We start from the raw sequence: 27495 nt of genomic DNA, 5'->3' as shown, positions 1-27495 counted from the left end.
TCTGGAGCCTGGGTCCAACATACCTTCAGCTATCCCTCCGCAAATACCTCCCATCTCGAGCACTCTGCTCCTCTACCTCTAACTCTCTCAGGGTCAGTCGTTTCTCAAAGAGACGAGCTGGGGGTAGGTCTCTGTCTTCGGCTGGGGCCTTCCTCTGGAACAGCCTCCCTGCCACTCTAAAACTTGAGGAGAACCATATCCGGTTCCGGAAGCACCTCAAAACCTTCCTCTTTGCTTCTGTCTTCTCCTCCCCTCTCCCCTGTTGATTCTACTCTCCCTCGGCACCATGCACCTGGCCACCCTCTGTCCTCCGGGCCCAGGTACCTGCTCATCTTGCCACCCTCACGCACTGCCTCCGGGCCACCCCCTGCACTGGGGTCTGTATCTGTACCCATATAGCCCTCCCCTTTTCTTCCTGCACTTTCAGATCTACCCTGTCTGCTGCCATAAACCCAGCACTTGCCACTTGCTGGCTGCACTCCCATTGTTTGTTGCCTTTTTATTTATTGTTTTATTATTATTTCTGTTATTTCCTTCTCGCTCCGCGCTTTCCTTTTGTTCCCCCTTCCATGCACTTCTCCCCCTTTCCCTGTACCCTGCACTTGCATGTTCTCAATGTCACTGGGCCTAGTAAAATCGTTGTTTTTGTTCTCCCCTGTTCCCCTTCCCTTGCCTTGTCGCGCTCTGAAACACTCGTGTATGAGCGTGATAGAAATAAAATATCAATATCAATAATTGGGTCCTCTACGTAGTTTAGGTTGCCACTCGCAAAGTTCATGTTCTTTTGAAGGATACTTCTGCCTCTAGTGCATCTGAAGGGGATGCATCTTTTGATGCCACGGATGACTTTGTTTTAAAAGATGGGAACAAAGTGCCCAATGCAAAACTGGAAAGTTTCCAAGGTGTGGGAACTTTTGTCCCCTGCACACTCTCTCAGGCCGTAATCCAGCCAAACTGTTTACTGTAGTTGAAAACGAACTTCTCAAACGAATTCTATTGATACAGTGTTAAATCATAGGTATGATTTTTCAATTTAGTAAAAACAGTTAAAGAATGAACCAATTTATACAATAAATTTTCTTCTCCAAATTGGTTTTACTTTTAATGGGGTACCCAATGCGTTTCGAGCAGGAACGCTCTTCATCAGGGGTTCTTATATACAAAGAACGAACTGTGTTTTAATAAAAAAGAAAGAAAAAATGCTTTCAGGGGTCTATTTCTATTTTATACGGTTAGTCTTGATCTTACTGTATTTTTACATTAGCAAGTCCACATTAGCTATACTATTTGTAGAGAGTAATTTCAGTCGTCCAAAGCCTGATAAATCACCTTGCAAATCAGGAGATGTCGGCGACGTGCCGCAATAGGGTTCCCCAAACTTGCATTTTCAAATTATTATCATCCAATTTGTCACGAGTGCTAGAAAAATGTAAAGAAACCAGTAAATGCTAATAAGTATCATCAAGGTAAGTAAAGTGAGAATATCCTGTCATAAAATGGAACCCCATCTGGGGGGATGGTCTACATTGAAATGCTATTCAGGAGTTTGCAGATCATGTATTGAGTGAAAGGTGAACCAGATTCTTTAGGCGCAGTTTCGTGAAACCTCCGTCTTGTAACCTCTACATAGACGTGTCTAAGTAGTGGAAAAGGCATTAGAAGAAATTAAATGATGAAAGTGTCAGGTGGGATTTATGGCGGCATGTGTGGTCTGCCGTCTGTTATGTATTGCAGGGGAGCTTCTATCCTCTGTCAGGACTAGTTGATCATCGTGCGTGTGCCATCTAAAGTGACAATATGTGTTTAGGCTAGTAAATAGCGCTATAATGTGCCATGTATAGAATGTAGGGAGAAGTTAACTGTAACTTACAGTCCGCGATTGAATCCAGTGTGGAAGCAGCAACGTGGTGTAAGCCGATCACTGCGTTGATAGGGCTGGAGGTTACTCTGTACAGAACTGGCGTTTGACGTGATGACGTCACGACGTTCTGGAGTGTGTCTGAATTCAGACTTTGCATTGCATGGCCTCGCTAAAATGTATGTATAACTGGCATGGGCTCCAATTTCATGATTGCAGGATACTCTTGCAGGAAACCCTAAAGGGTATAACTTTGTAAAAATCAAAAAATTGCTGTTTTATCACACTCTGTGAATGCTTTTGTTAAAATATTCCTCATATTGGTTTGCCAGGAGTCCCAGGACAACTGGTGAATGCAACTGTAACCTCAGAGGGGCTGATTCATGGAATTATGTGCGCCGATAAACGGGCTTTGTGCGCCATTCTGCCCGCAAATCCCCATTTGTGAAACAGGGATTTGCGGGCAGAATGGCGCACAAAGCCCGTTTTTCGGCGCACATAATTCCATGAATCAGCCCCAAAATCTCATCTGATGTAAAAGGTTGTTCTGTGTCTACAAATCCTAAGCCCTTTGTGAATTATGCAAAACGTTCTTTGGTGCAAGTGAAGGGTTTTGAATTTGTACTACAGGCCTCACCATGAAGACTGTGGTTGAGATGAATTCATAACGTTCCACCCATCACAGTTTTGGTTATAGTTTGCCTCCATAAGTGAGAGAGTGTATGTCCAGGCGCGGCTCACTTGCTTTTTGTACCAAAGGGAACCAAGTTGCAAATGTTAAGGCCCAATAAGGCTGAAACATTTCTAGGGTTGATTTTGTTTCCATTCACAGGGGACATGGCCTAGTATTTCATTCTGGACTGCTCACAATGGTGGCAGGACCAAGAATGATTTGCATATGGCTGGCCCTCTTCTACAGTTGCACAGACAGGATAAAAGATAAAACACGATTGTATGGAAGGTTGCCCGGAGCAATGCAAGTGGTTAAGATTAATTAATAACCTTCCGCCCATCAATTTTTTGGGTTGTACGCCATTTAAAAACTGGTAGTAAAGATTTGGTAAATCTGCATAATTTAACCATAGGCCATAAGGGTCACCAGGAAACAGTGCCCATCTTCCTCCAGACACACTGCATGTACCATCTGATGCTTGCTACCAGTCGCAGAGTGGTATGAGGAATACTAGGCTGCTAGCTCAGGGAAAACAGGGCTGCTCCCTCTCTGCCTCTATTTAACAAACATTTAGACATTCCTCTAGCCATGCATGTATAGCCAGCTGTGGAGAATGCATGGGAACTCCCTGGTCCTGGAGGGCAATGGGGGCTAGGGGGAGTGCTAAATGAGGGCTACATCTAGCCCAGAGGTGGAATTTGCAGTAGTGGGCTGCCAGTTCCTGTCACTAGACTTTATACTTAATGGCGTTTTGTACTGCTTGGTTCATAGGGGTGCCACCTAGGCGGCAGGGGTAGAGGAGATAGCAATGCTTATCAATTGGACAGAAGCCTCTCCATTGGTGCAAGCATGAAGGAGCCTCTTTACAACAGTCTTTAACTATCAAGGCTGTGCTGGAACCTCCATAATTTACAAACATTAGGTCAGCGGCGGTCATTAAATAAAAGTGGAGACGACGACGGTCACTGGAGAATGATATGTTGTTCCATAAAAGGTCTTATCTCATATTTGCCTGCTTTTAGCTGTCAGATCGTAAGGATACAATCCAGGTCCAACTAGACCTTGACACAGTACCTCCACGGTGAAACTCCTTAGGAGAATGCTATAGTCCATGGTGTTAAAGAAAACAAACTCATTCACATAAATGCAATCTCTTTCAAGACTGGCAGAAACCAGGTGGTTTCATACATAAAATGTTAGTGTCATAGAACCATGTTTATGAAGCAAGATGCTGCAAAAATATATTACTAATCAACTCCAAAGCACGATTTCCTTTGGTAACCTGATCTGCACGTTCTTGTTGTAGGATCTTCTGAATTCCTCTGCTTCCTCTCTGGTATTACCCGCTGTGGATTGGAAGGCAATAAGTGATCTTGTGGGCTTCCTTGAGAAGCAAGAAGACTGGCACCAGGTGGATGTAGGCAAATCTGATGAAGTAGACTTCAAGACATCGGATTCCAAACCTAACTTCATGATTGTAAAATTGCTGTCTAGAATCAGGTAGGTTCTATCAGAGGTCATGAACAGTTCTTTGTGACTTCGGTTTAAACGGAACTATTGTCTTATAGAAACAGCTGCTAAATATTTTTTGCAGAATAGTGGTTCGTTTGGTGCAATATAAATGCGATTCTAATTGATGTTTTCTTTGGCTGAGTTGTGCTCCTCTAGAAACTGTTGATGTTGACGCAGTGTTGAAGATGGTCTAAATGTTGAAAGAGAAATGCACCTTTTTCTACATCGATAATCAGGATTTTTTAATTCATCCTCACTGCCATCATTTTTGGTGATATATGTATAACATGAGATGCAAACTTGGGTCTCTACTGGTCTGCATCTTGGTGGAGGTTGGTGGCCACTGTCTATAGGTTGGGGAGAGCTGGATGGGTATCAGCTGGCTACATGATTGAAGACCAGATAGAGGCCAGAATCATGCATGGAAAATTGAAGACATTGGTGTTGCATTCAGCAGCCCTGGATGCACCAGAGATAGTAGTACATGTTTAAGTATTTTGTTTGGAGGAGGAGGTTCAGTCAAGTGTTTCTGTGGCAGGAAGAGGGGGGGGTGCAGATTGCCTCTACTGATAACCCAGGACAAATGCAGTGTGTAGTGGAGCATGATGAGCTGTGAGACATAGCAAACAGTGTACAGGAGCATAAAGGGTCAGGACAAACAACGCATAGAGAAGAGGATGATGAGCAAGGAGATCCAGCATACAGTGTGTCGGAGCATGATGAGCCAGGAGAAACAATGCACCGGAGCAGGATATGAGAAGCTCCTGTTTTCCACTTTCACATCTACTGATTCTGAGAGTAATGCAGATGCGATGATGAGCTAGGGAAAGAATATGACCCGTAAGAATGCAGGCAACAGCAACACATGATCCTGGAAACCCCTGATACTAAAGATAACAATGCACAATTGCATGGATGGGATCTGTCTGTGTACAGTATCTTTTAATCACAATGTGTAAGATCTGAAAGTGCAAACTCCCAGTGAGTGGTAGCCAGACCGCCAATGCCAGCACCCCATCTATCCCCTGCACCGCCACCCTTGCAGTCAGATGTGCAAAGTAGATCTATTTTTGGCCACTGCAAAAAATCCAAAGTGCAAAATTCTTTCAAACAGGCCAAAGTTCAACAACATATCTGCACCTGCATCGTCGCGCTCTAAGACACTTGTGTATGAGCTCGATAGAAATAAAATATCAATCAATCACCTGCTCTATGCGCAAGAAAACATTTTGCCGGGAGAAACCTGGGACCAACTTGGATACCACATTCTTGTGGTCCAACATAATTCATCACCATGCACATGGACTGGGATGAAAACACAAGACCTCAAATTAAGTGATCTCTCCAGCAGCCAATTACCATTTCACCTCTTGGCCATACAATCATCACAGAAAACCTTGCTGATGGGCCAAGATAGTTCTGGTTGCCAAGTCCCAGAACCACTATCCACAGTGATGCTACCCCTCAACACAAAAACAGTCTAATGGAGGCATTTGAGCATGGCCACAACATCACAGGAAACATGGAAGAGAATTCTTGCCCACCATAGACCTGACAACAATGTTTGCTTTTAAACTCTTGCAGCATTCTTTCATTGAAAACCTGCGTTTCCAGCAGTCGTTAGTAAAGGGGATCACTGCTGGGAGTTCTTAGGACGTTACGTTTCACACAAACTAGAGTAATACAATGAGATACTTTACGTAGTGGGGCAGGGACTAGATCAGTCAGAGGCATGTGGACAGATCATTGACTTTATGGCTGTGACCGCACAGCGGGTGACCTTCCCATCTCCTTCCAGCCAAGTGAGGTCCTGATTTCAAAGAAATCACAGAGGGCAGAAAGTGCATGCAGTCCGGCACCAGGTCACTTTGTACATGCAAACATTCGAAGGCAGTGGACACAAGGGAGATGATATCTGGCAAATGGTGGGTGAGGTAGTGGTGAAGTGGCTAAGACCACACCACCTGACCTGGACTTTGGTGCTGCTGATAATGGGTTGAGTATACTACTGCCCTGCGAATTGGCAAGACTATGTGCATGTCCTTCACCTTGTGATGACATATTTCATCAGCAATTTCCAGTCCATGAGAACGTGTTTGCAGTGGCTAAGAAGGTCAATTAACCCTTTAGCCAAGACGACAGTGTAAGAGATGTGCTGAACTAATTGCAGGCGCACCACAAGTTGCCACAACACAACCTGAAGACATCAATTCCCACACGCTGGATTTCTTCTTTGCACATGTTGAACCGACTAAGTGAATAATGGCATGCCGTTGCTGGTTATTGCGACAGTCACAACCAAGCTTTAAGTGGTGCTTTGTTTACTCCAGTATAGTGGCAGCTGTGATAGCTTTCGATTGTGTGCTACAGTCTTTTGAGGAGGCTACCAAGTATGTTAGCCCCTACCAGAGATGTCAAGACCATTGTCTTCTGGATTATCACGGGGTACATTGCTCTTTCGAACTAGACAACCAGGCTCTTCTTCTGTAAACCCGGCTGACCATAGTAACATTCTCTAGATGGCGAGCCTGCGGGATGCACTGCTCACTCAGTCAGGAGCCCTCAATGCTGATCTGTCTGAAGGAACAGACAGCAGATGGCCAGCAGCTCATATGTTTCATGCATATCTACTCAACTTATGCCATAGGTGCTGGGATACAGATCCACATCAGCACTGGTTCAGTAAGTGCTCTATTTGGCCAGCCCCACTTATGACAGTTGCCATATAATCCCTAAACTGCCACCATGACAATGTGCAGTCCAAGTGAGCCATTTGTGATGCCAGTGCTATAGTAGCTGACTATAGGCGATGCTTAGCAGTGCCCCATGTTGAGCAACGAACATTCATTAAAATGAAACAGAACTACATCGAGGAAGATTATGTCAAAAATCCTAACCTTAGCCAACACAAGAGCTCTGATGATAACTTGCCTGCTTTAAGTCATGAAAGTGGAGCATGGTTGTTTAGTGGGGCTTGTGGTTGTGAAATGGATAGCACTAGTGATTGACTGCTGGTGTGGGTGAAATGTGATTCTCATATAATGAATGATAAAATGTTATTAGATTTTGTAATTCTTCTTTTCTGAGGTTCTGCCTGTAGGTCCTGCTATTTTAAAACTGTAGTAGTTTAGAAAGGAGCTACTATTCAACAGGACTCAGGACAGTCAACATAAGAATTTTTGTGGTTGTGTTGTATGCATGAGGGTTGGTTAACCATAGAGCCTTTTTTATGCCGAGCCAAAAACGTGCTGATTTTGAAATCAATACAAGTCCTTCTCCCTCAAACCCATTCCCCGCTTGCTTGTTATGTCTCAGTAAAGGCTTGCACCTTACTTTTGCCACCTCCCGCAACTTGAAAAATCTAGAGGTTGGCACCCATAGAAAGAGTATGAGTTTAGCTCTAGATGGACAACCATCAAGACAATGTTGTATGTTGGCACAGAACTGAAGATGAAGACACATTATGCGTAGCTTGAACCCTTAAAAAATGCAAATTGTGAAACCAGAAAACGTAGGCTCATAGCTTGGCTCTCCACTTCCCCAATCTGTGTGCTTCTGGGCAAATAACTACCTAAATGAGTTTTTGTTTCCTTGGCTGCCAAAATTGAAATCAACTAGAACGTATTCAACTAGGAGGCTCTTCACAAAAGTTATCTCACTCTTACATAGACTATACTGTTGCTCCGTACATATTATTAATTGATAATTTGTATAGTGTACACCCAAGGGTGAATTGTCCCTTTGCTAGCCCAATGGCACTGTCACTTGGGAGCCATAGTTTTCACCTAACAGAAACGTGAAATGAAGGATACACTGCAACATGTGGTGGTGAAGGTGGTTGCCTTGGACATGGACATTGACTGAGTAAGGTTCGGCCTTCCACCTAATGTGTGTCTGGGGCAGTGATGGGGGGGGCACACACTGTTCTTGCGAGAAGCATGCTTAAACAGGAGACTTTCCTATTGTTACACACTGCTTTCGTTTTTCTTCCCTCTTTTTCCCCATTCCAGACACAGGGATGCAACCTGTTGCTCCAATTTAAGCCAGCCAGTAGGCTGGTGGAAGATACCAAAAATAGCGTACTCTTGCTCAGAAGGAATGAGACAACGTAATGCCACTAAATGCATCAGCCTCATAAGAAGGAACTGCTTTGCAAGCTCATCTGGGATACAAAAGTGTGATCTGCGGCTTGCACACACACCTCTGCAGTTGGCGAATCAACCATCTGAGATCCTTACAAATGACATTCCAATGATCTGACCTGTCAGCGTAAAGGCAGGTTAACACGTGGTGTAGCAATTTGGGCTGGACTAGCTCCAGTGGCAGCAGGTCAACGACTGCTTTGCAAATGGGTGCATCCCTTCTGGAATAGCACAGACAGAGCAATACACAATGATAATTGAGGTTGGGCAGAGCAATGCCTTACGATTGTTCTAAATAAATTCAAAACCTTCCATCCATCATTTTAGTAAAGTGAAGTGTCATTACAAAAATGAGACCTACCCATCCAGTAAGACAATTACAAACATGTGTCTGTGCTGTTACTTCCTGTGGTGTTCCTGCCCATGGTGTCACTTCCTCTAAGAAGCTTTATGACGTTTAATACCACGAACTAAGGCAGCCATGTGCAAAAATAAGGAACAACACCAGCAAGGATGATGTAATGCAGCGGTAAAGTGCAAAGCACATTAATATACCAAGCAGCATCAGAACATGATTTTAAAATCATATGTAACATAACTCTACCTTAATTGGACAGCTTCTTTGACTCTTAAAAAGGGCTGCTGTTGAAGTTGGGTTTTTTGCACGATATCCTCCCTCTAAACATGCACTCACAATTGGCTGGCATAAACCAGACTCCCTCTCGCCAGCTCCAAAAAGCATTCAATAAAGGTAGCAGGCGCCCCTCTCTCGGAAGAACAAGGCATAATAACCTGTTCAGTGGTTATTAACCACATTGAGAGTTCGCAGCCATCTGCTTTTTGCTCACTGTACATTTTACAGATGGGAAATATCCATTTGCATATCAGTCTTTGTCCCGCCCACATGGGCAGTCCAGCACAGAAATGCTATAGCAATTCCTCTCTGAACAAGAGTTACAACAGCAACCCCATACACGTGTTTCAGCATTGTTGGGCATCATCAGTGAGGTGAAACTGAGCCTCTCTAAGCACAGTGAGCAGGGAGTCCACGTCTGGTTGCCCCCAAAAAGCATATAACAGAGAAGCAATCAGTGAGTCCAAAATCAAAGCAGGCCATTAGAATGTTGTCTAGTGCTTCCCCACCCCGCACACTTTACAAATGCACTGCTAGACGTACAGAAGAAGCGTGCACTTTAGAGAAGGTTTGCTCCCAGCAAGCGCCCCACCAGGGATGTCATTTCACCAAAATGCCAGGGGTAGCGGAAGTGCACAACCTTGACAAAACTGGAAGTGGCATCACATAGCATTGTACACTACGGAAAATATGGTTACAAAATCACTTTAATATAATGCACATTTCATACAAGAATGGATCGTCATATGTATCGTTAAGATCAGTGTGTCTAGGCCCATATTACCAAATTACTGTGAATGCAAGCAGATGTCCATGACCAAATGATAATGATGTGTTATTATATAGCACTTACGCTTAAGCGCTTTATATAGAAACAATATACACCCAATATCACCCAACCTGTGTTGGTAGTCATTTATCGACCTCAGAAGGATGAAAGGCTGAGTTGAGGCGTTTAAGAACAGACTAAATCAGTGACTCACCCCCTGAAGTGTGCCTGAAATAAACCTTTAATAAGTCTAGCAATAATTGTATCGAATTCCAGAAAGACACATTATTTGGTATTCCTATTCTTTCTTATTTATGGTCACTGCTGAAAGTGTTAGATTTGTGGCACTCCTGTTCTTATTTTTCTTCTTTTTAAAGGGCCTGGACAGGAAAGCCAGCTACTCCAGATCTAAAAGAGCCACATGGTGCTGGCCACAGCCCAGGAGCTTGCATTACTACAAAAAAAAAAAAGAAAAAAACATTTTTTTTTGGTGTTATTTTTTTTGAGGTCGCAAGGGGGACCACAGAGGTCACATGGGAAACCTCAGAGGTCGCGGTTGCGACCTCTGGCGACCCCTAAATTACATCCTTTCGCCCCACACCTGCAGACTACCTCTCTTCATACGTAATATTGTGCAATGTAACTCACAGAGTAAACCTGCTGCTTGCATATGCCAGCATAGTGCGGCAGTTTGATTGCCGGCCTCCACGATCTGCGCACAATAACTTGAGACACCACCAGTGGAAGGGCTGGTGGAGCCACACCGATAAATGCAGCTAACAGACGAGCAACTCAAAAAGAATGGCTAGACCCATGGGATGGAAGCAGAGAAGGTCTTGCTTCTTTCTTGCTCCCAGACCTCACTTCCATGTATAGGAATTGGGATAATGATAGATGAAAATGATGTTATCCAGGCTCAGGGACAGTGGCAGGCCTGGAATAAAAGTAAAGAAACATGGTTTACATTCCTGGGCTGTGCAGCAGTACGTTCAACGTGTGTCTGTGAGAACCTCCCAGTAGGTGCACGCTGCATTGCAGTTCAATGGTCTGGTCATGGCCGATCAGCTTTGGAAGGGGGACTCATGGAGATCCTTGTGGATATTTGCCGGGACTGGACCCCAGTGGGACCTGGTTCACTTAAAGTCTTAGTTTTCAAACGACTACTGTCTACAACTCGGTACCTGGATTTACATTATAGCGATCCTCCAGCCCAAGACACAGTCAACATGGAAGCACTATCTAGGGGTTACTCCCTTGCTGAAATGTGTGCTTTCATCGCCGGTCGCACTTATCAGGCACAGAAGGGAACATGTTTCAAAGCACACTGGCCAGGCGGCTTCCACATCAGCGTTTGGAGCGGGGCATGGTTCTCCACAATCATAGTAGCCATATGCTCACTGGGCCTGATTTACAAAAGCGTTTTACAATGGCGCGATACCATTGAAAAATGATTTGCAAATCCGGCCCATAATCTTTCAAACAAAATATGGGCTGGCCTTTTTTTTGCGCTTAAACGTCATGTATGCCTCATTTTAATGTAATTAGTAGGCAGTTAACAGATATGCACAACGAGTGTTTGTTTTGTTTTCCCAGGGACAGTGATGCTTCAGCTGGGGGTTCCTTCAATGAAAATGGTAAGCTATATATATATATATATATATATTTATATATTTATATTAAAAAAGCGCATTTTGTACATTGCTAATGAATGAAGATAGATTTTTCAGCATAGACATAAACGTACCAGGACAATTACTAAGGAACAAATAAGGCAAGGACGTGAAATGAGGCGAACGCGCTGTAAAGATCAGTGTTTCACTACCCTGCATGATTAAAAAAAAATAAAAAAATCATTATAGTCTTTTTAGCCCGACTGCCCCGAACGGTGTTCACATGACAACTTCTTTGAATAAATCTCGGTAGATTGTGGTCAGACCTTTCAGAAATGCAGGGGTCGCTGACACGCCTGGTAACTATAGTTACAGCTGGCTCTTCGCCTGAGTGGAATGATAAATTATGGATCATCTCCCGCGAGGGCATTTTAATGCCTTAATGAGAGCCGCACTTACTCGCGTCTTGTGTTGTATCTCAACACCAGTATTTCTAAAATTTTCCGCAGCACTGCAAAACAATATGATGCATCCGAGGCGCACAGATCAAGATATGTGAAATTTCATGAAGCTCGTGGCAGAACGCTCCGAAACACGGCAACATACCATACTTGCGCGGTGTGTTTCATTGAGGAGGAGGTTGCGCGTTGCTAACGCCTCTCGCCGCGCGTGCAATTTTACTCGTCAGCACGGACGTTCTTACCTATTTCCTGAAGACAGAGGGCTATTTACAGTGGTGCATATGGGTGGGCTTCTTTTTTTTACCCGGGTTTAGGGGAGGGGCGTGGAGGGGGATTGGTTGTTTTAGTCACCCCATAAACATTTGCCTCTCAGCCCGTCAGAAGATGAATGCACATCAACATGTCCTGTACTGTGCAACGCTGACATGGCATTTCACACAGAGCTCCTGCTTTGACCCTGAAGCAGTCTTGTCAGAAAGTGTCTTGCCTCTAAACCTAGCAACCACAGTTCAAATCCCGGCCTCCACTGCGTTTAAAACATGAATGCACAGTGAGTGCCAGCACAGATAGAGCAAACACAGGGGTAGAATGATCAAAACACACACTAAACTGTGGAGTCCGAAAAACCAATGTATGAAGCACACAGACACACCCACGTGGTATGTAGCCACCCAAGATGGCAGAGCCTTCATCTTTTGCTTACACTCTCTGACCAGCATGACGGGAGCTGCTGCATGTACACCACAAACATGGTTGCACTTTGAGGAAAGTAAGGTTGAAATTATATATATATATATATATATATATATTCAATGAAAAAACTTTGTTAAAAGGGACGTTATGGTTAAGTTGCGCTACTAAAAACCTATCAAATTCAGTAAAAAAAACTTTGCTAAAGGGACTTTATGGTTCAAAGTAAAATCGAAAAACCCCTGAAATTCGGCAATTATGGTAAGATAAGCAACCATAACTCGCGCCACCGTGCACTGCTAACACTAACACCCAGGACATCAACGATGACATCACAAATGTCATTGATGACATCACTGATGACATCACATGTGCATTTACTTTTCATGAAAACTCTGTAGGAGGGATTCTTATAATGTTGACCAAAAAGTGTCAAGGATCATTTGAATAAATATCATGAGCTAATTAGTGCATTAAGCAATGCATCAATATAAATAGCATTCTATTATTAAGTTCTATCCAGTATACTAAGCAACTCATGCAGAAACTTAGGCAGTGTGTGCAGTATACACGATGAAGGTTTAATATTCATAATCTTGCCATGTAGAATAATGAAATTATAACTGCTTTATTATTAGAGTTTTGCATACTGTGAAACATGTAATAAGTAGCTAATAAAACCCACTTAATACATAATTACATTATTACAGACAAAACACAAAGAGACAACAACACATACAGATATGAGTATATACAGGGACACAGAAGTAAGCAAAAAAGCAGAAGTTCATAACCTAACTGATTATCTTTATGCAGAGAAATTATTGCTCTGTTTCAAAGCTGCTACTTACTGTATGTATGTGTATGAAATTATGTCAGTGAACCCTAAGGAAAGGAGTGTGAGTACAATGTATACAAATATGAGCATATACAGGGAAGGTATAGTAATAAAAATAAAACTATGAGAACGTGCTTATAACTCTAATGATTATCTTCATGCACAGAAAGGATTGTTCTCTTTCAAGCCTGTGTGTTCCGCTATATATATGTTTCATATGATATGACTTGACCCTAAGCCTACAAATATAGTACCTTTTCAATTTTTACTTCCTGACTGTTACTGAAGAAAACTATGTGGCTTAGATATGTCAGTAAAGGAAAAAAGGGAGAGCCAGCCATGTGATGTCTTCAGTGATGTCATCAATGACAGTTGTGATGTCATCTTTGATGTCCTGGGTGTTAGTGTTAGCAGTGCATGGTGGTGCGAGTTATGGTTGCTTATCTTACTATAACTGCCGAATTTCAGGGGTTTTTCAGTTTCACTTTGAACCATAACGTCCATTTAACAAAGTTTTTTTAATGAATTTGATAGGTTTTTAGTGGCGCAACTTAACCATAACGTCCCTTTAACAAAGTTTTTTTTACTGAATTTCATATGTTTTTAGTAGCACAACTTAACCATAATATCCCTGACTTTATATACATGTAACATAGAACATACTGAACCCCTAGCTAGTGATTTCGATGTCCGCGGACTACCGCCATGTCCACGGACATATCGAAAATCTGAGCGTGGTGAATGTAAATTTAAATAGTGTGCCCCATTTCCCCTTTGAGGTTGGCTCTGAAAAGAGGCGTTTTTTTGGGGGGTTTTTGCAGATGCTTGACAGCCACCTGTTATTTTGTATTTTTTTTTATTTTTCTGACTTTACTCCTAAAATCTTCACATAACCTTCTCCAAAGCAACCCTTACATTCCAAAACAGAATGGCATTTCCCATAAAAGATAAGGAAATGCCATCTTCTTTAAAATAAACAGCATTACTGGAATTAATATTCTCATTATTACAGAAGAACATACCAGCTCTAAGCATGAAGGCACACATGCCTCGCTTGATTACACACCTAGCATTGTTTTGCTGAGGACAAAAAACTGAACTATTGTCCCATATTGCCCTAGGTACTAATCCAGAAAAAATTACTTTGGCATTTGGAAGGATGTTCATTACTGCTTGAACCAAGTGTTCCAAATCTGCCAACAAAGTAGGGGCACTGACATAGCCCAAATGGAAACCACCATAGTGCAAAACTACCACATGGGGACTGTTCATCCTGCCCATATCTTCACAAACTTGTACAATTCCCTGTGCATTGCAATCAGGCACAGTGCTCCACACCACCTCCAATCCTTTAACATCAAAATTCTTTGTAACATGCCTGCATTGAGCATACTGTTGTAAACCATGCCCAAACATATCTCCAAGCACCAACACCCTGACTTTCTCCACTTCTGCCATCTTCACTACACACAGTCTCTTTGAACACATATCCACAAGCTCAACATCTGATTGGCTGATCCCTACAGTCTTCTTTCCATGCTGGATTTGCTGGAAAACCCCGGATGTAGCACGCCCTGTCCGCGGACCGCGTAACTCTTAGACAGCCCTTCTACCATTTCCACTTCACTCTCTGTGCCATTCCCTCATTGGATACAGCTAAGCAGGCACACAATACGGAGAATGTCCTCAGAACACCCCCGTTTTGTTTATTTTCGAACATTTCAGGACACCGCGAGTGTTCTTAGAACACATTCAACTTGTCAGCGAACAATACGGACAACGTCCTCAGAACACCCCCATTTTCTTTATGTACGAACATTTCAGGACACCGCGAGTATTCTTAGAACACTTTCAGCTTGACAACGAACAATACAGACAACGTCTTCAGGACACCCCCTGCGAACATTCCAGGACCCCACGAGTCTTCTTAGAACACTTTCAACTTGACACCGAATCCATTCTGTTTATTTACGAACATTTCAGAACAGCCGTGTTGTCCGCAGAAAAATTGAACACAACAAAAGCGTCTAGCACATAAAAAAAACAGAACATTGAACCTATCTCATACTCCCCCACCCTCCCCTAAATACAATTTTTAATCCAAGTTTCACCGCGCTGTCCGCGGTCGTCGGCGAATGCAAGATGACGGGCGCCACAAAAAATCTGACGCGCTCCACGCCCCACGCCATCCAATCAGTGAACACGTCGCATGTTCGCAGACATCACGCAAGCCGCTCGGCCAATCAGGGCACTGTCGGCGGAGCGAACCGGGACGTCCGTCCACGAAGCGAACGGAGATATCACTAATTTTTTTGCCTTACATTTTGGTCATTTTTTAAAAAAACTACTGGACGGATTTACACCAAATTTGCAAAAGCACGCTTTCGGGAGCAAGCCCCCACTCCTGCCGCAAATTTGGTGTAAATCCGTTCAGCGGTTTGGGCTGTAGGCGTGCGCAAAGTTTTTTCCCATTATGTCTATGGGAAAAAACAAAAGTTTTGGGACCCCCCTTATAACTTTGTCCCCCCTGGACCAAACCTCTCCAAACTTTGCAAGAGTGGGCCATATACTTTGTTTGCAAAGTTTGGTGAGGATTCGTCCAGAGGGAGTGAAGTTATAAGCCACCCAAAAAATGCTCTTCCTATGGAAACACCAACTTAACCATAACTACATGGACGCTACCGCGTCCATGTAATATATATATATATATTCAATGAAAAAACTTTGTTAAAGGGACATTATAGTTACAAGTAAAACCGAAAACCCCTAGAAATTTGCCAGTTATGGTAAGCTAAGCAACCATATCTTGCGCCACCACCGTGCACTGCTAAGACTAACACCCAGGACATCAAAGATGACATCACAAATGTCATTGATGACATCACTGATGACATCACATATCTGGGCCACTTGTTTTTGTTCCTTGACATATATAGGACAGGTGGTTTTGTTCACTGGCAGTCAGAATACTACAATTGAAAAGGTGCCATATAGCTAGATGTTAACCTTGTCACATGTTCTTAAAGTACTTTCTTTAGGGTTTGGTCTCAGCTCATGGTGCACATACATGGGGAAACAAGCAGGCCTCAAACACACAATTCATTTGTATACATGAAGATAAAGTTTAATGTTATTAACATTTTCTGATGATACTGTTTCTTTCTTCCTTACTTTAGTTTCCCTGTATGTGCCTCTGATTAGTATGCATTGTGGTTCTTCAGATGTATTGTTTGTACTAACACAAGTGTTGTAAGTCTTGAAGTGTTAGATAGTTATTACATGTTTAACATTACTCAAAGCTCTGATAAGGTAGCATTCATTAGTGTACTATCCGAAATTACTTCTATGGTGTATGCTGCAGTCATTGCCTATGTTTATATATGATTAGGTTTCTGTATTAACAACAACATTCCAATACAATGATTTTAGATGAGTACATTATATAATAGATTATGTAGTTCATGATAGGTCTCCCAATCACCCTTGACATCTTGTTACTAACAATACAAACACAACCCCTTGTAGGGACTTTTCATCAAAATTAATTTCACATGTGATGTCATCCTTGATGTCCTGGGTGTTAGTCTTAACAGTGCACGGTGGAGGTGCGAGTTATGGTGGCTTAGCTTACCATAACTGGCGAATTTCTGGGGTTTTTCAATTTTACTTGTAACCATAATGTCCCTTTAGGAACGTTTTTTCATTGAATTTCATAGGTTTTTATTAGTGCAACTTAACCATACTGTCCCTTTAACAAAGATTTTTCAGTGAATATCATGGGTTTTTACCAGTGCATGCTATTTTCCAACAACTTACTAATATCATACTTACCCAATATAGCAATATTTGTGTCCAATTTACAAAGTGTCACATTAAATCTCTGCCATTTTCCACCTTCTAGCCTCATTTTTAACTCTTCTATGCACTTTTTGCAACTATTTCAACTGATTTTGCATTCGTAGTCATCTACGAGCATCTGACTTCATTGCGGACCTTACGGACAGTGCCACATGCCCATACGCTGGCACGCGGCATGATGACGTGTCCGAGAACCCGTCTGCACTTCGCAATAAGATCTGTGCTTCGCAGACAGTTCGGAACTGCATTTTCTACTGATCTAGGAACTTTCAACTTCAAAATTTCCCTTGCACAGCTCCTACACCTATTCCTACTCATTATCCATTAACAATCTAGTACACAGTACATACTTGCAAAACTGCTGTTTATCTCAGAAATGGCATCAGCTAATGCCATCCCTCCTCCCCAAGAGCCACCACCACCACCAGCTGGAGGACCTTCAAAACAAAAAAAGTGCGGTACTTCCTAGACAATGTAGAGGACCAAGAAGATGAGGTAGAGGAAGTGCCCACCTCTAGCACGCAGAGAGAATCATGGGTGTGGCAGTTATTTACCACTGTTGGGAATGTAAAAAAGGCTAAAGCTACCAAAGTAAAATGCACTAGTGCAACTTTGCATTCAGTTGCGGACTCCCCGGACAGTAATCCTACTGGACCACCTGCATGTGCCTCCACACTAAATCCAATGACCGCAATGCTCTCAGAATGGTTGTTCCTTTCTTAGCAAGTAAGAGGCTGGCTTCCTCCACCTCATCTTCCTCAACCAATACTGTAACACAATCCCATCAGCTACCTTGCAAGCAACAAAAGAGGCTCTTGATCCATTTTTTTTTCGAAGACAACAGTCCTCTGTTCATACTACAACAAAACATTCTGCAGAGGGAATTTTGCAGCTGTAATCAAGGAGCATGAGAAACACTGCCCCTACCTTAGAAATAACACATGCGCAACATTTCCCCCTGTCCACCTGTCCCTCGATATTAGTGTTTGGTGCCTCTTCCCTCATTTCCCTCCCCACCTTTCGTTCTAAGCTCTCCTGCCAAAAAAAAAAATACATCCGAAACCAACAAAAGAAATATTCCTTTAGGAACCACCGTTCACAGTTAAAAAATAGAACTAAAAAAATGTATAGGTTCCATCTACTTTACATTATTCAGTAGAGTACATAGACTCAATAAGATTTTCCAACATTTCCATTTGCATTTTGTGTTATGCTAATGGGAATATTGTGGCGGTTATCCCCTGTTCCAGGGACTGGAACGGTGGATACCAGCCCAGCAGCCCAAGTTATCAGCCCAAGCGAAGTGAGGGTGGATAAGGAGGTCTCTGGACCATTATCCCCCCATTCCAGCCCCTGTAATGAGGGATGAAGGCCATTAGCACCCTAGGTTCCCAAAGCGGGAACCCGGGGTGCTAAAAAAGGATTTTTTTTCCTACACTGGGACGCCTCCTGCGACCCGATGTAGGAAGGCAAATTCTTTTCCAAGATGGCCTCCATGGAAAGGGAAGGTGGGGTTCAATACAGGGCCCCTCTTCGCTATCGATGGCAGCCTGCAGAAGGCAAAGAGAGAATCCTATGACCATATTACTACAAGCACATTTTTCTTCCCTTTCAAACCCATCCCAAATTCGAACAACTTTACCACAAAGCCGGTCCCAGGTAGACATGGCCATTTTAACCCAATGTGTTGTCCCTCGCAGTCATGGCCAGTAGCCAAATTGTCAGATCATTACCTTATTCCATTACCCGGACAATCTGGCCACTGCCCTTGGCTACCGGATATACCTCAGTCACCAAAAAGGTATATGACTATTTTTTGTACCTACATTATGACACTTGTTCAACAATAAAACACAGGCACATTTGCAAAACCATGCTTTCAGATCCTTGCCAATGCTCCCCAGTTTGCTGGAAATCCACCCATGTTTTATTTTTTCAAAAGTGTCAAATGTATGCACATACAATAGTCATATAACCTGGCCCCCACTTGACAAAATCCTTTCAGACTTTATGAAAACATTTATATCTAGATCTAAAACCTTTTTGCAAACTTTCGTGTAGATTTGTCAAATTGCACCACAATCATAAGCCTTTACAATATTTTGGGACCCCCCCTCTAATTTTGCCCCCTCTTGACAAAATCCTGCCAAAACATGTATATCTAGATCTATAATGTTTAGGCACACCTTTGAGTAAATTTGTCAAATGGCACCTCATTTGTAAGCCTTTATATTATTTTGCCCCCCCTCTAATTCCGCACCCTCTTTACAGAATCCCACCAAACTTTGCAGACTCATTCGGAATTAGGTCAAGAATATAAGTCCAAAATTCATGCAGTTTAATTAAGTGGCGCCAAAGTTATAAGCCATCTAAGAACTGCTTTTCACCAACCCTGAAATGCAAAGGTGTCCGTGAACTTCACAGGACTGTTAGCGAACATCCGGACTGTTCGCAGACTTTCGCAGCAAAACACATCTGTTTTTTTGCTTCTTGCAGCCATATCCCATCCCATCCTCATCACCCCTCACCTCCCCAGAGATTATTTGTTAAAATCAGTCCAGCGGTTTGGGCTGTAGGCGTGAGCACATTTTTTTCCCATTATGTCTATGGAAAAAAAATCATTTTGGGACCCCCCTTACAACTTTGCCCCCCCTTGATGAAACCTCACCAAATTTGGCAAAAAAATTCAGAGTGGGCCATATACTTTTTTTTCGCAAAGTTTGGTTTCGTCCACGGGGAGCAAATTTAAAAGCCGCCCAAAAAGTGCTCTTCCTATGGGTTTAGCAACGTAACCATAACTACTGGGCCACCACCGCAGGCCCAATAATAAATAAATAAATAAATAGACAAATAAATAAATAAAAATAAATAAATATATATATTTATATTAATGTAATGTCATTTGTTATTTCAGGTGGGTAATTAATTATGTACAGCACGAGACAAAGTACATCTAAACCCAGGTGGTTGTTCAGTTCATGCTGTTAAGTTTCTCTAGTGGTCACTGGTCTTGCTCTTTCTGCTGCCATTGCATCTGGGTTCCTGTTCCCTCGCCCCACCTTTGTTGGGAACAACATAGGGATCAGGCAAGCAACACGTTCTTGAGGACAGAGTTATGAGGCTTCGACAATGCTTGCCCTGCTGATTCGAGGTAGGCGAGCATAATCCTCTGCCTCCCCTAGATAGATGGAAGACACATACAGCAGGGACTGGGGCCCAATTACACCACCCGGAGGAGTCTTGGAAGATTTCAGGTTCCAGCAGTTTTCCTCAAATTAACTCTTTGCATCAGTGACTTCTTCTATGTTCATTGAATTGTCCCCAATAGTCTATATCGTTCAGTGAAGCTGACCCTCCAGTTTGGGGTAATTGGGGCTTGAGGTAACCCACGCTCAAATGAAAGGCATGTATCTGTTTCAGACTTTTGTCAGGCACCTCATGAGTGAGGTTACCACATTGAAACTTTGCACCTGCCCTCCCACTACCAGAGAATATTTCAGAAGCGAATGTAGGCCTGTTCTGTTAACACACACACACACAATCTCTCTTGCCTACATACTCACACACACCTGCCTACAAAACGCCCTCCACCCACACACATACCTGTACACACCTATACATCGCAGACACACTAGCCCTCATTACAACTCAGGCGGTAAGGGGTTTACGGCACCGTAAACAGCGCCGACCCTTACCGCCTGAGTACGAGGTCCCTTAGCGCCATGGCGGATTTAACACCTGCTTTTAGCAGGTGTTAAAATCCATGGCGCTAAGGGACCATGTTGTTAATTACGCCACCGTAATTTACGGTGGCGTAATTAACGCCTTCCCCACTCCCATTATGCCCTATGGGGCAAAAATGGGAATGGGGAAGGGTAAATGGGGATTGGGGACATACCGCCCCGCCGACCTCGGAATGGGGCGGTAAGTCCGCCTACCACCATGGCGTAAACTACGTTTACGCCATGGTGGTAAAGTCACGGCCCAGGCGGTAACTTACCGCCTGGGTCGTAATGAGGCCCAAAGTCACGGCCCAGGCGGTAACTTACCGCCTGGGTCGTAATGAGGCCCACTCTCATGGGTACAGGAGAACTATTTTCACCTATAATTATAAAAAGGTTGCCATCCACCAGTGTACTCACCACAGCCTGCTATGCTAGGGTACTCACATATGATGCATGGTACATGGTCTGCCCTTGGGGACTCAGGTCCCCTTGTGAGGGTGAGCGTATAAATTATTTTAGTCATTGGTAAATCCTTAAATTAGGATTGAGGAAGGAAAACCTCAGCAAACCAGTGAAGGAAAAGATGATATATAAACACTGTGGCAGAATGAAAGAGAAGGATTCACGGTTGAGCACTAGCAGGCCAGGCCTCATATGGCAGGCTACATATATGATATCTATTAAGGAAAATTAGAAATACAAGGACACTATCAACGCATTTTAATTCAAATGATCTTCATTGAGATACTCCACCTTCTACATATGACACCCGATGAGGGGAACTATCTGCGGCACTGTGGGAGCAGGAAGCTTTGCCCCACCAGCACAACAGCGATACACAGGCAGTGCCCACTCAATTCCAACAGGGAGCGGTGGAAGGGCCTACAATGAAGAAATAACTGTCATATTTTAGGGTTTCTCCAAATACTCTCTGCTGTTTGTGATATTATGCAGAAACTACTTAGAATCATTGTACTATCTACATGGTATTCGTTGGCTCACCCTTACAAACACAAATCCTTTTAGGGTCACAGTTCTGTAATATCAAGGCCAGACTTTGCTGCATACCTCGGTGATTCAATTTGGTTAAAGTTATTCATTTAAATAAATGTGATAATTGTGCATGCTGTGAACAATGTACACCAGTATAGAAGGTGTTCATTATACCCAACGGCTGCTGCACTCTCTGTCACTTCTGGCATACTAATGCAACTCTTGCACTGTGCATTAAGAGATGCCCACCTGGGCTGGCATGCCTTCCTCCTACTGAAACCCTGGATGTTCCTCCTTGCCACAACCCCTGGCTGTCCTCGTCCTTCTGGGATATTGTTCTTCCTGCTTCCGGTCTGGTTGTATGCCTAAACAGCCCTGCATCTTAATTCCTGCGCTGGGCTCTCCAGGCTTCTTGGCTCTTGATACCTATCTGCCTGACACTTCACTCCTCCTCTGCTTTCATGCGACATTTGCAACCTTCCCCCACATCTTGCCAAACGTAGCACAGCAGATGCTATTAAATAAACCTGTTTGCCTTGCCACCGTTTATCCTAAGGCCATGTGGCGACTGGTCCGACTTCGTGCTGAGCTAAGGAGAGGACCTCACAGCTGGATGGAGCATTTCTCTACAGAGGTGGCTTTATATCATCATTTCCCTGGGCCTCACCTAACACCACCATCATTTGTTGTCCAATACTCTGATTCAAATACAAACCTGGCCATAATACTTTTCATAATGTTAATTATCTAGCAGTCTACTGTAATATCTTCTAGCATCTGTATTCAATTAGATCTACATATTTAGAGACTGGGGCATACAGAAAATTGCCACGGATTCCAAAATTTCAAATTTCATTTTTTAATTCACAAATTGCTTTATGATCATCCTCTGAACAGTATCAGTCAGGTGGATGGTCAGATCAAAGCTCATAGAGAAAAGTTCACTTCCTATTTTTTCCTTAAGCAATGATGTTATGTCTTCTAAATACACACATCTCCTTTTCTCTGACAATAGCGAGCTTGTCTGCAGCCTCACCTCAGAAAGAGAGATGAACATTGCGCCCTTAAATACCAGGAGGACCCAACCTGTTATTTACCCCAGACCTAGAATTCAAAAAAACAATAGGCCTGATTCACAGAGTTTTCCAATGGGATTGCACCATTATAAAACGTTTCTGTGAATTAGGCCGCAGGTTTTAGCTGTGGCTACTCTATTAACGTGTATTTCTTTCTTAAACCTTTGACCTGAACTTCAGAGGCATGGGATTTAAAATGCAGAGCTCAGGGTACTTTCTTAGGGGGAGACCTGGTCCATTGCCTTGTGACTACTCTCTATCAGCACATTTTAAGGGACTATCCACTGATGCTGCAGTGTGCATTTAGAGCTTACTGATACAGCATTATCACTGATATTGCTCCTTTAAGTCGCACAAACAAGATGAGGGTTTCACTCACATGATACCACATGACCTACCTCTCCTAGTCATACTGTGCCTTCATGGACAAGGTAACATTACATTCTTAGCTTCCTAAGATTGCAAATTGTTCATGTCCTATTGTAAAAGGCATTATCTACAGCACCACTGCTTTTAAGGTGTATATGCTAAATATGCGTTGGCTATGCAGAAGCTTTATTTAAGTTCGGTTGCATATGAAAAACACAAACATATAACTGGTGCTGAATCATTAGGCAGACAGAGAGCGCTGAGCAAAACTTCCCATTAACTGCCCCCCTCCCAAGGGTCCAACTTGCACCCTCCCTGACGATGGTATGCCAGCTTAAAGGCTTATTGGTTACGCATTTCGAGGAATGCAAATTTTGCAACCAAATGTCCACCCATGTCTGCTCATCTGTGGGGCTGGCTATGTCTGCCTTCCACTGCCCATATAGCGCGGCCAGAGAAACCACATATCTACCAGCAGAAGCTTGTATATTTGGGATATGGTCCCACCCCGCGGGTTCTCTAGCAGGACGTGTTCAATGGCACCCAATTCCCGGATTGCTCCCGGTTGGACTGTGGGATGGACTATCCAATGCCTGATCTGGGCATATCTACATTGTTCAGCCTCCAAACCTGTTCTTGGACTCTACAAAAGTTAGGCGTGACCCATTCTCGAAGAGTCGTGAGATGTGGCATATGACCCCTTGTATCCAGCATTGAAAGTCAGCTGGCTGAAGGCCCGGTGTGATGTATGGGTTGTGAAAAGACAAGGGTTGTGAAAGACAAGGGTGCGTGGGCCGCTTCCCTCCGGGGTACATGTCTGCTTTCTTGCCCAGTCCCATACCCTTACTGTAGTTATCATGGAGGAAAGGAGTTTGGACCAATACCTCTGTGCCAGGCAGGAAGTGTATGGCAAGAATCCAAGAGGCAGCAGGAATCTGCCTTGCTCTAGTTCCAACCATTTGCAGTGATCAGTAGTTCTATTCCTGGCGTGTAAATGTGACAATTGTGCTGCTATGTAATAATGACGCAAGTTAGGAACTTCCATCCCTCCTAGAGGCATCTCACCCATAATCTCTGCTTTGGGAATTCTAGGCTTCTTCCCCTGCCATATAAATTGGAAGACCCTTTGCTGGAGTTGCATTAAGGGTTTCTGTGGGATCTCCACATGGAGCACTGCACATTGATATAAGAATCTTGCTACCAAATGCATTTTGAAGGCTGTAATTCGACCCATTAGTGAGATTTCCTGGGCTCTCCACCTCTCTAAGTCTGCCTCCAATTCTTTAAACAGTTGTGGGAAGTTACAAGCTTATAGCTCCTCCTGGCGTGCTGGGATTTGGACCCCAAGGTATCCCAAAGCATCCCTTTCCCACGTAATTGGGAAGCAGGGGCGGATTGCCCTGATATCCTCTTCTGTCAAGCCCAATTCTATCAGGGATTGCTGCAGAGAGGATTGAACATTCGTGGGGGCTAGCATCACGTCATCTGCATATGAAGACAGCTGATATGTATTTTGGCCCACGGACATTCCTTTAATCGCCGGGTTGTCCCTAACCCGTTTAGAGAATGGTTCCATTATTAAAGCAAACATTATGAGGGAAGGGGTTCATCCCTGTCTCGTTCTGCACGTAAGCCGCGAAGCACCTGATTGACTTTGATTCACTCTTAGAGATGTACTGGGAGAGTGATAGTTGGCAAGAACATTTGCTGAAAAGTTGTCCCGAAGCGAAATGCCTCGAGGGTCAGCTGAATAAAGGCCCAGTCAACCTTATCGAAGGCTTTAATGGCAAACAACGATAGCAGAGCCATCTTACAGCGATCCATCATGGCTATTTCCACCAAGATTAAGGCCTGGCATATATTGTCCCTCATGGTTCTGCCCAGAATAAAACCGGTCTGATCTGCATCAATTATTTTGGGTAGATTTGCCACCAAGCTATTGGCCACAATTCTGGAGTAGATATTCACAACAATGTTTAACAACAAGATTGGCCTGTAGGAGGCACAGTCTCTGCGGTCTTTACCAGGCTTTAAAAGGAGGATAGTGAAAGACTCCTTCATAGATTCCGTCATGGATTCCGTCACCTGTCCGGATTGATGGAAGGAGTTGAACAGTTTGGTAATGGGTTTCAGCAGCTGCACCTGCAAGATTTTTATAAAAATGCGAGCTCTTGCTTTCAGGGATTTTATTAGTGCATCTAACTCCTCTAATGCAATGGGCAGGTCCCGGGCCGCTCTATCCCTGTCCCTGAAATATTTGGAAGGAGGACTCTTGGAAAAATTATTTCATTCTGTGCTCGGGCAGCCACCTTGATGTCCTGCTTGGTTGTGTAAAAATGAACTCGCATGATCACATCTGCAGGGTGGGGGGTCAGAGGCAGCCCTCCATCTTCCCCACAGTCTATGGGTGTGGTCCAACAGCAGTGTGGCTTTGCCGTGGTGTGGTAGGAGAGTCTGAAAGCATTTGCCAATATATCTGCCCAGAGCTTGGTCCGGGATTGAAGATGGGACTCCCTTTATACGAAGATTATTTCTCCTGGCCATGTTTTCTAGGTCCTTCTGCTTAGCTGCCATGGCCTCTCCGCTTCTAGTGACAGTACTTGACGTTGTAGGTCTGCGATTGTCTTTGTCTGTTCCGATGTCTGATCCTCAACCTTCCCAAGCCTCTGCTCAGCTTCCGTGACTCGACCGTCTAGACGTTCCATCTTCACAGAGAGCTCCACCATACAGTTCCTGAACTCCACTTTGATATCAGACTCGAATTACAGCAAGTCTTCCTTTGTCGCCAACTTCCCCGGAGTACCAGAGGGTCTTTCTGGGGAGTGGACCATTGCCCTCACTGTTTCAATCTTCTTCCTTTTCTCCTGGGGTTGTAACAGGGTGGCCATGTCCGCGCGTTTGGTTGCTTTCTGTTGGTTGTCTAGGTTCAGTGTCTGGGTGCCGCTGGGCGTGCTACCCTGCAGGCGGAATTACCAAGACCCACTGTCTCATTCACCTGCTGCGGGCCGTAGGGAACACGCTCTCCTCTGCCCCTGGGAGAGGTCGGTCTTCAGATGGGGGTAAGCAGGTCAGTCATTCCCTGTCACTCCCAGTCAGTCACACCCAGGCCTCTCTGATGACTTTGGGCTTTGCCGGCCCCGGATCTGAGTAACCCTTGCTGAGATGGTGTGCAGAAACCTTCTTGCTCACAAGAATTTGCTTCACAATATTTTAAGCACCATTAATGACAGGGCAGGATTTGGGTTCCTACCTTGCAGTCACTGACAGACACCTTTTATTAGATTCCTTCCTCAAGTCAGAAACTGTACCTCATGATGGTTTAACGTCACAGACTGAAGGAAAATGCTGCTCCCATTGAACATTTTTTTCATATTTCTTTTTGTTTTGGCGTTGCTTCTTGTCAAATACTACCCCCTATGGCAAGTGTCCACTGAGATCATCCTTGACTGCTGGTGTTGCAGGGATTTCACATGTGCCCTCCATAGGTACCCAAGAGTTCTCAAAGTGGTCATTGGCTCTCAAAACACCTTCAATGGGGGATGCTGCAGAGCGGTTAACTTGTCTGCTGTGACAACCTCTTGTGTTCTCTTAGCGCTGGAGCCTCTGCCGTTCGTCCGATGAGATCAGCCCTGGAACCACTCCAGGGGGCCACCCCCCTTTATCATAGCCCCTGCGCTAGTGCGTCTCTCCACCGGTCCGCTCCTCTCAGCTTCCCCAGAGGCTGGGCCTAGGCTCACACAGGTCCCCATCTATGGTGATACGCAGTCCCTCTAGAGGCCTGGATGGGCCGGTAATTAATGCACTCTGCCAGCGCGCCTGCTGACAGAGTGACGGATCAGGCTCTGCCGGTGTCCGACATCGTTCTAATGCGTTGCTGGGTCACTGGACCTTGCTTTCTCATCTCATCTGTTTTTTAACTTCGATCCCAGAGCCTTCCACTGATTTTCCCCGGGCTCTGCATGGAGGCTCTCAGAGGAGCATCCACACTGTCGGTGCTCCTAGCCATGTCCAAATCAACAACTTTTAACACTGTAGTTGGAAAAGATTTTTATTGACTAAAAGTTCGAATTGAATATCTCACATATGTTACACACAGTCAAGTGGAACCTCCTTTTACAGATCCAGAGGTTTTCACTGTAATGAATTGTTCATAACACCTAAGCAAAGAGCACAGTTCCAAATGGCAACAGCTGTCAGGTGCGTATAAAAGTGTGCAAACTATTTTGAGTTATATTTTTGGTTTAGGGGATCCTACACCATCTGTCAAAACCATCCTAGAACCCATGC

At 43.9% G+C, this 27495-nt stretch overlaps 1 protein-coding gene across 2 annotated transcripts in view; it reads left to right on the top strand.

Moving 5' to 3' along the window:
* Positions 1-27495, top strand: part of LOC138513937 (V-type proton ATPase subunit S1-like) — a 645312-nt gene that overhangs the window by 245373 nt on the left and 372444 nt on the right. For both annotated transcript variants that reach the window (XM_069629102.1, XM_069629103.1), the window contains exons 4-5: positions 3838-4031; positions 11182-11222. In XM_069629102.1, the coding sequence (XP_069485203.1) occupies positions 3838-4031; positions 11182-11222 (235 nt within the window). The remainder of the gene's footprint in view (positions 1-3837; positions 4032-11181; positions 11223-27495) is intronic.

This window comes from Ambystoma mexicanum, chromosome 12, assembly GCF_040938575.1.
Source record: "Ambystoma mexicanum isolate Mex_15411 chromosome 12, UKY_AmexF1_1, whole genome shotgun sequence".
In the NCBI taxonomy this organism is placed as follows: Eukaryota; Metazoa; Chordata; class Amphibia; order Caudata; family Ambystomatidae; genus Ambystoma; species Ambystoma mexicanum.
Note: the sequence above shows the minus strand (reverse complement) of the source record. Positions and strands in the feature narration are given on the sequence as shown.